The sequence below is a fragment of the Nanorana parkeri genome, unplaced genomic scaffold (assembly GCF_000935625.1).
Source record: "Nanorana parkeri isolate BGI_ZX_2015 unplaced genomic scaffold, ASM93562v1 scaffold335, whole genome shotgun sequence".
Taxonomy (NCBI): Eukaryota; Metazoa; Chordata; class Amphibia; order Anura; family Dicroglossidae; genus Nanorana; species Nanorana parkeri.
In genome coordinates, this window is record NW_017306603.1 from 1,032,179 (window position 1) to 1,041,934 (window position 9,756).

The 9,756-nt window shown below is 43.6% G+C and overlaps 1 protein-coding gene across 1 annotated transcript in view; it reads left to right on the forward strand.

Annotated features, from left to right (window-relative positions):
* The first annotated feature begins 4,068 nt into the window (after positions 1-4,068).
* The window catches only part of LOC108788572 (prostaglandin D2 receptor-like), a 24,366-nt gene continuing 18,678 nt past the window's right edge, over positions 4,069-9,756 (forward strand). Inside the window, exon 1 of the mRNA XM_018558364.1 lies at positions 4,069-4,998. Within this exon, the coding sequence (XP_018413866.1) occupies positions 4,069-4,998 (930 nt within the window). The remainder of the gene's footprint in view (positions 4,999-9,756) is intronic.

Genomic DNA, 9,756 nt, shown 5'->3' on the forward strand with positions numbered 1-9,756 from the left:
TATGTTGCTAGTGTAATGTTGTTCATTAATGAGGCTTAATAGTAGACATGTGCGATTCGTTTCGTTCCGAATCAAAATTCGGACGAATTTTCGGAAATTCGGACATTCGGATGTATCCGAATTCCGAATTACAGACATAACGAATGCAAACGAATCCGAATTTCCATTTCCGAAATTCGGTAGCGTTCGTACGAACGTTCGTTTCGTTTTCTGTTCTTATTCGTTTCGTTCGTTGGAGCAAAGTGACATTAGAGAAGGAGAAAAATATTTTTCCCCCCTCAAATGTCACTTTTGCTGCAAACGAACGAAACGAATAAGAAACGAATAAGAACAGAAAACGAAACGAACGTTCGTACTAACGCTACCGAATTTCGTCCGAATCCGAATTCCGAATCCGAATTGACTTTCACACCCGAATCCTGAAAAACGAAATAACACAAATCCGAATTTAAAACGAAACGAAACTAAACGAATTTTTTGGCAGTGCACATGTCTACTTAATAGACTCCAGGAAAGAAGACTTGTAACTCCGGGCAAAAACCTTGACTGTCACTTCTTGAAGAAGTGGTCATGGGGACTTAAATTGTGATTTTTTTCTTAGGTAATGCTCCAGTTTCATACAGCCCCAGAATAAGTGCAGATGAAAACAGGTGCAAAAAACGTGCAGTTGGAAAAGTAGTGCAAGCTCTGGTCAAAACAGGGGTACATGTGGTCTCCTTTAAGACAAAAAACCCCCAAAAAAACAGGGGCACATGTTAAAAGACAGATTTGCACATTAAAAAAATTATCTAAGAGGCTAAAACTGTCCCAATTGCTTTGATTAATTCCCCCCACTGTATATAGGCGTTGATGATTTATGGGACCTTAGGCTGCTGCAGAGGAGGGGGAGAGACATTGGAAGGATCGGTCTGAGAAGAAGCCGCCTCAGAGCATTGGGTGAGTATAACTTTCTTTTCTAACCTAGACACAAATGAGCGCTTAAAGGAGAACTATGAGGCGAGTGAAAATCACTCAGCCTCATAGTTCTAGCAGACTTGTGACAATGAGACTGTCACAGGTCGGCTCAATAGATCGGGAAGTGAGCGAACACATAGCGTCGCTCGCTCACTTCTCGATCTATCCCTGCAGAGAGCCGTGACTGTCACTGACGGCTCCCTGCAGGGATTTCCCCCCCCTCCCCTGTCCGATCCTCCAGAGCTGACTGGCGGAACGGATGGGGGAGGGGGCGGGCACAGCTGGCTCTGCCTCTAGATAGGCAGAGCCAGCTGTCAATCCTGCAGCTGGGTGGATCTCGACAGTAATGTAGTAGCTGTAGCTCGCGGTATACTGAGCTTAGGGTGACGGAAGGACGCTAGTTTGTGTCCTCCCGTTACCCTTAGGAGAACTATGGGGAAAAGCCCTGACCCCATAGTTCTCCTTTGAACCTTGCAGTGTGGGGGTAGCTCCACTGAAAGGGTTAATCCAAAAAAATCCTGGATCTAAAGAATCCTTCTTTACAGAAAGGCATCAACAGCTTGTGATCACTGTAGCATTTGTAGCAGAAATTGCCTCACAATTAGCAGCAGTGTTGCCATGTAATCAGTTGGCTGTAGGGCTGCCTATCTGACAGACCTGAGAGGCAGCCCAACTATAAGCTAAAGGAATTCATACATCAGACTGACAATGCTACTGCCAAGGGGCTTGGCGTGGTCAGCCTGCAATAGGAAGTGCTGTTACTGAGAAGAAACTGTGCAACAGATAAAAAGCATTGCATACAGTGAGACATGATGCCTTGTAGATTGTGAGCTCTCATGAGTAGGATCCTTCTAATCCGTTTGTATGGCATTGTAATTGTACTGCCTCCCCATATGTTATACTGTTGGCACTATATAAATCCTGTATAATAATAATGATGCCAAATGTACTGAAAATAGAATTTAGGGTGTACAAGACTGGGACCCGCGCATGCGCAGTAGCGCGCAAACTCCCAGCTATAGCCTTACAATAGGCTGCTTGTGCACGGCAAACCTATCCATTAAGGATGGGCTGCATGTTCGAGTCGGCCATAGGTTCGACTCGAACATTGCATGTTCTAGCGTTCGCCGAACGCCGAACATTATGGGATGTCCGCGGTCTGTTCGACCCCGGCAACCATGACTGCATTGCACAAAGGCATTGTTGTATGTGGCAACATTGTATAACTGTCACACACAGGGAACCGGACCGCGGTGACAACGCTGTAAGGCTGCTGGCTAGCATATAACAGGAGAGTAAATTATACTGAGAAAAAAACAGGAATAAATAAATGGGAATATTATGATCAGCACAAAATACGTTTTACTTGACTCCTAGCACAAACTGAAAGTTTTTCAGCTTGAGTCTTTCTGTGTACAGATGCAGTGATGACCAAGAAGGTTTTATGCATGCATGCACATAATAACATCTCCAGCGGTATGGTGGTTTTAAAGTGCATTTGTTTGTATGTGGCCCTCAGTGTTGAACACAAGTGTTAATAAAAGTGTGTAAAACAGATCCCTTACCTTTCACATGGTCCTAACAATTAACTCTAGCAAGCAGAAGATATATGCAAAAACATAAAAAAAAAAACACCAAACTTTTAAAAAGGGTTTATACTTACCTGTGTCTTCGCCACGCGCTCCCATCCGAACATCTGAAGAGTCTCGGGCGGCCGTAAAGGATATTGGGGTGGGCGCATGCGCACTTCAGATGTTCGGCCGGGAGACGAGGAGAGACACAAGGTAAGTCTATGGAGCAGCGTGCACCCGCACAGACTCCGTGGGACGTCAGAGGAGAGGAGGACAGAGGAGTCAGCGCTGGATCGGAGACCTGCACCAGCGCTGGAGGGACAGCTGAAAAGGACAGTAAAGAAGAAGATGATCAAATTAAGAGGTAAGTCCCTCCATTAAAATTCATGTGCGTGTAAAGGCCGGCGTCCCAATACTTTTGGCAATATAGTGTATCTCTGCTACACGTAGGCAGAACTTGGAACGGGGTATAGAGACCTTTACCACTTTTGCACCCAAGGATCAAAAGCCAATTGAACCTTCAGTTTAAAATCAGCTGAATACATTGAAAGTGCATCAAAACAAAAAGGTGTGCATGCATAGTCCTATAGGTTTTTTTTTTTAAAAGCAGCCACAGCCTGAGTAGAAAAGCCTGTCCCCTGACATCAGCTGCAGATTGAGACCCTTGCTGATTGTGTGGAAGCAGTGTTCTCTCTTCAGAGGTACACCATGTCCCCTGCTGAGTCAGAGCTGGAGTTCACCAATCAGAAGGGGCATGAGCTTTGTTGATTGGAGAGCTTGAGCTCTGACTCAGTAAGGGTCATGTTGGACCTCTGCAAATAGATCACTGCTACTGATCATGGATCCTTCTTTGCAGCATGCTAGCAGGGGACAGGCTTTCTACTCAGGCTGTGGCTGCTTTAGAAAGAAAACAAACTATCAGGGTTATTCACAAAAGGGTGAGGGGTTTGAAGAAGGTGGGAGAAGTGAACAATCTAGGACAACATAGGTGATATGGAAAACTTCTCCAATTCAGCTCACTTTCCAGTTCAGCTATGTTGTCCTAGATTGTTCACTTCTCCAGCCGTCTCCAAACTCTTCACCCTTTTGTGAATAACCCTGTATGTTTTTTGCACACCTTTTGTTTTGATGCACCTGGAAAGTATTTAGCCGATTTAAACTGGAATGGTTAAATTTGGCTTTAATTCAGCCCTGTCTTAATACCACAAATACCATTTTCAGTGAGCAGACTCTAATTCATACTGTGGGAAGTATATATTTTTTAATGCCTCACAGCTGTTCTGCCTTCATATGACAACATGAGTTTATCTCACGCATTTTCCTTCATTGAGAAAAACAATCAAATCCTCTAACTGTGGCTGCACTTTAATAATATTACGGTTTTGAAAATGACCAACAAAACTCGCCTTGTTCGATTTGCAATACTTCCTCTTTGTCAACTTCACTTTTTTGGCTTGGCTCCAGCCTGTCAGTAGAATAGGATACGCCTTGTTTAAACCTATTTATTTTACATGTCGATTGCTTTTCTCCACCTCCTTCAGACATGCTAGTAGCTGAACCATTCAGGCACTTCAAGAGCAGAACGTTTCAGACAGATGAGCTGTCCGGTACTCACAGACATTCTTTGCTGCCTCCTTTTGGCTGCAGGACAAATTTAATCACCGTGTTGAATTTTCACATGGATCTCTATCCTTGTTCCAATAGCCGGGCTATCCAAGGTAGCTACTCGGTCTTGCCGGGCATCCTGCTGTTTGCCGCTGGAGTAATAGGGAATGCACTTGCCATTTTTATCCTATGGCAACACAAGCTGAGAGTAAAGAAGAAAACCACCGTTTTTTATATTTTGGTCACTGGATTGACCATAACCAACCTCATGGGAAAATGCTTGGTCAGCCCAATGGTTCTTGCCGCCTACTCCAAAAACGAGACCTTGGTGGAGATGGTCGGAAACCGAAACCTCTGTGACATTTTCAGCTTCCTCATGATATTTTTTGGCTTGGCACCGATGCTCATTCTTTTGGCAATGGGTCTAGACTGCTGGATTGCCCTCGCTTACCCGTTCTTCTACCACAACTACATCACTAAACGGGTCGGTCTGTTGGTTCCTCTCGCTGTCTACATCTTCAGTGCTGGGTTCTGCTCTTTGCCTTTTGTGGGCATCGGCAAATTTGAGCAGTATTGTCCTGGAACTTGGTGCTTCATTCAGATGTCTGTTGAGGGTTCAAAGCCCGAGGTCTTGGCTTATTCCATTCTCTATGGAACCATTATGGGAATTTTTGTTTTGGCCATCATCGTCTGTAATGCGGCTATAATGCGACGCCTTTACCAAATGTACCAGATTCAAAGCCAGAGGAATTTTAAATCTGGTGTGAAGATGGAATTTGTTAAGCAAGCAGGAATGGAAGAGATGGATCATCTTATCCTCTTGGCAGTCATGACCGTTCTCTTTACCGTGTGCTCGCTTCCTTTAACTGTACGTATTGCCAAAATAATTGGGTTTCATAAGAAATGCTACTGTTTAATCACACAATGTGACCTCAGCCAGCTAATTACTTCCTAACAGGGATTACCAACTTACGTCCATTGTCTAGCATAAGCGCACACAGTAATGCACCTTTTAACAATGATTCCAATTATACACCAATGCTTCAATACAATAATAGCTATTATAAGAATACAAAGATGGTTACAATACTCTTTTGTGAAAGGGAAGAGGTCATGTAAGTGAAGGGTAGACACTAACTACATTAACTAAAGGTGCCTTCATGTACCTGTCATATCTCAAGTATAGGTTTGTGCACACCTGGGGAGCCCCCTGACCCTGGGCACACTGCCCATGTTGGGATTCAACTTTTGCTCTGACTTAGAGCACTGCCATGCCCTTACAATTTAAATACAGAACCATAGTTGCCAATAATGGTGTTCTTACTGGACAGTGGGGGGCATAGCAAAGCACTAAGTTGAAGCTGAAATATAGGTTTCTGTGGACTGTACACAAGGAATTGGGTGTGCAATGGGAGTACAGATAAAACACAATTTTATGCAACAAGTTATTGAAGGTGCATTTTGATCTTGCGTGCACCTTTTGCAACCACACATAATTAACAGGACAGGTTCACTTTAAAGAATGTCAGTCCACTTAAAGTGCATGTACCAGACAGTTTTGTATAGGTGTGGAAGGATTAGAGCACTTTTAGGGTGTTTACAACTGTCTGAGGCTTTTGTCAAAAGAACAATAATTTCATCAGACTTAACTGAGGAAAAATATCAAACAGCAACACAGGCAGAAAGAAAAATGCTTTTGTTAAGATCATTAGAAGTCTGGATCACCTGTCAGCTATTTATTGCTCCCTGTGTACCTGTTGCATATTTTCTCCCACGTTTTGTCTGGTGTAACTGTAGTCATTGAGACAGCTGGGCTGATTTACTAAGGAATTGAGAATCTTCCACGTTATATTGAGTGAATGTTCACTTCAATTATGCAATCATGTAAATATAAAATAGGTAATCGGAAATTTGCTTTGCACTTAATGAATATTCACACAATTTACTCTGCGAAGATTCTCAACATCATCGATCAGCCTCAGTAAGGGAAGGGAAAACTGATCCTTGTAAAGTAGTAAAAACCTGACAATGGTTTTAATCCTTCCAACAAAAAATTATGTTTTTGGCAGACAGAGCAGGATGAAGCTTTAAAATGAAGGACAGTTGAAACCATTAAATAAAATCAGCCAATTTGTTTACCTTTCAAGGGCAGAATGCGCATTAGTACCTAGCTCTCACGTGTCTATGCTCAACACCTCATCTACATCATGCTAATTTGTAGAGACAACAGAAGCACAGCAAAAAATATCCCATATCCCAGGGCATGTTTTTTTCCCATTCCCAGTCTACTTTACCATGACTTGTTGGAGTGGTAAAAGAACAAAAGCTCAAGTGTCTGTACATGCACCTGTCAAAAAAAAGCATGCAGACACATTAAACAGTAATTTATTTCATTGAAATGGTTAACATTTTCCAAAATGACAGCCTAATAAAAAGTATAATCATATCAACATATGCAGCCGAACATTTATCAGCATCCACACGGCTGTTCAGTTCATTGACATCGCCTGAGGTGCTCTGTGCATCATAAATTGTTAATAAGCTGGTACTTTTAAATCCATCTAACATAGCTCATAATGTGAATTAGGTACCCATGGGTATAAAGTAAAAGTCTGGGTGGAATTATAATGGCTATAAGGCTTTAGACTCTCACTAATATCGTGATAAGCTTACAAAGGTGAATGTACTGATCACGGTAAATGAAATTCTATATACAGAGTTTGCATTGTGCTGGTCTGGCTCCTTGCACTCCAGCTAATCCGATAGAAAAGGAGAGGAATTGGTGCACTCCGGGGCTGCAGCAACTTTTCTTATTTATTGAATAGAAGCAGGGGTCACCTCTGATGTGTTTCATGCAGAAGAGCATGGGAAGGCAGTTTGGCAAGCCTTCATGTTCATCTAGACTCACATGTTGCGGTAACACGCAGTAAAACATGCTTCTAGCTCATGTTAGTGCAATGCAAGGTAACATGCAGCACTTTTTTGTGATGTGTTTGCAGTGCTATTCTTTCCGGACGGCTCCATAACACACAATGAAAGTAGCGGTCATCAACGCACAAAGAAAGGGTCATTTGTATTTTTTGGTTCTTTGCCTTGCATTTGTAGTCCATTAATAATGACTTCTGCTTTAGTGTATTTTTGGAAAAGTGATGCAAAATGTTGTCTTCCTTATCAACCTATGTTGACTTGTCTTACATCATCAAGCATATGAACAGAAGTTCACTATTGGAAGAGGCTGCTGTCATCCACAGTAATATAGTGATGTTTTGATCTCCTGAAAGAAGAAAGGTAGTTGAGCCTGCCTCGCTTAAAGTGACACTAAATTCAGGAGCTAAATCTTAAAAACGCATTCAAGTACCTTAACTATTAACAAGAACCGACCTTATTTGTGTATCACTCGGCTATAGATCCTCAAATCATCTCTGTATTGGGGCTGACATTGTCCTTCCTTCTGCAGGGGGGCTACTTTTGTTCCACATGGTCCCTGTCTGTTTTGTGAAGTGGCCACTGCTCCAAGCTCACTCCCATGAAAGACTATAATCACAATACAAATTTGCTGACCATGAGATTGTAGTCCATCAAGGGAGCCATCTCTGCCGACAGGAAAACATCACTGAGCCACAAAAGGCAGGGGAAAAGGGTCAATTAATCTCTCAGCCCCATTCCAGTAGCACATACTTACCCTTCCTTTCTCTTAGGTTGAAGTTGCTTTGGAGCCTACAAAGGGCTTTCCCTGCTGGGTGGAGAGTAGGAATAAGGCTTGGGTTTGCCAGTGCCACTACCCTGGGTGACAAACCCTCGGGATTCCTGAAGTTCGCGACTATAATGCAGTGCATAACCTTTGCCCCAGGTCAGTTAAGTCATGAGAGCCAGTCATTTAAAGGAATGGATAGTCTAGCCCCCTCTCTATAAAACGGTGGGTCATATTGCCAATGTGTGTTGGAACTGTTAGGGAGAACTGCCAATTTTGGGAAAGATACTTTATTTTTACTTTCGTGAACTTCTAACAAGGTTCACAAAACTGTTTCAAACTGAACCCTAGGGAGTCGCTCATCCCTAATGGAGAGGCAGCCAGTTAAGGGACCCTCTTACTTTGCCCTGGAGGAAGGTAGTCATGTCACAAAAATAAATTTATAATATATAGAGCCAATCACTGCTAACCTACTTTTGAGAATTCTATTTGCCTTGTTTTTATGCTGACCCTCTGGCTTAAAAAAAAGTTTCTAACACACATACCTGCCCTAATCTGTGGTCCCACTACAATTGGCATCCCAGTCCTTTGATCCTGTGTGGATGGGTACCTCGTCAGCGCCAACATCCCAACCTGATCCAGTGGACACTGGTCCTGCACTGAATACAGTGTGGGCATGATGGTGTTGACGAGAGGGGCAGCGTCCACAGAGAGGCTCCAACAGACCTGTCGATAATACAAACAGAACTGGTGGGGTGTAAGATTATGGGAGTGGGGGTTAAGGTAAGTATTCCTGGGTGTTCAAACCTTTGTTTTAAAGAAACAGGAACAGATTGCTGAGAGATGAAGGGGAGGTGGGAAGGGAGGTGTGTGACGGAAGCCTCCGTTACTCTGCTATTTGGAGGGGACTGCAGGCCTGCCTCCTTCCCACCGACTATGGGCCTTGGCTGTGGGGGGAGTTGTATTGATTGGGAGAGGGGCCTGCCATGGTGCTTTGGGCTGTGTGTGGGACCCTTTGTTTGTGCTCCATGGATCAAGAGGACCCCAGAGACCTATTTCCAAATTATGTGGGGATACATGGGGAGCCAAGACTGTGTTTTCCTATACCCCGGTATCCTGTCCTGGACCAGACTCTGGACTTAGAGGGGCAGCGCCAAGACCGTCCGCAGAGAGGCCTCAACAGACCGGACGATATAAACAGAACTAGTGGGGTGTAAGATTATGGGAGTGGGGGTTATGGAAAGTATTCATAGGTGTTCAAGTTCAAACCTTTGTTTTAAAGAAACAGGAACAGATTGCTGAGAGACAAAGGGGAGGTGGGAAGGGAGGTGGTCATTACATTTTTTTTTTTTTTGGTGGTCATAGTTGTGCTTTATTTGAAGAAAAGCAAGGTTGTTGCATCAGATTGGTGAAGCAACCCTGATATCCCCCCCCCTTTCCCCCTAACCCCTGCAATGCCTTTCTTGTCAATCAACATTCTTCTGCTATTCACAAGGAAAAGTCATACGTTAGCACAGTTGCAGTAGGGTAGGGGTGCTCTCCGCACACCTTTCAGCAATCCCGGCCAGTGCACAGGGATGGTGCTTGCAGTAACTCCACGGATGGCACCGTGCAAAACGAACAGTGGAAGAAATAGGTCACCAGCACTCAAAAGGTTTAAAGATGAATAAGTCCTTTTTATTGGACCATGGTGTCACGACAATCGAAAAAAGCCGACGTTTCGGGGCCACGCAGGGTCCCTTTCTCAAGGCAGAAAATGTGACATTTTCTCAAGGCAGAAAGTGACATTTTCTCAAGGCAGAAAATGTGACATTTTCTGCCTTGAGAAAGGGACCCTGCGTGGCCCCGAAACGTCGGCTTTTTTCGATTGTCGTGACACCATGGTCCAATAAAAAGGACTTATTCATCTTTAAACCTTTTGAGTGCTGGTGACCT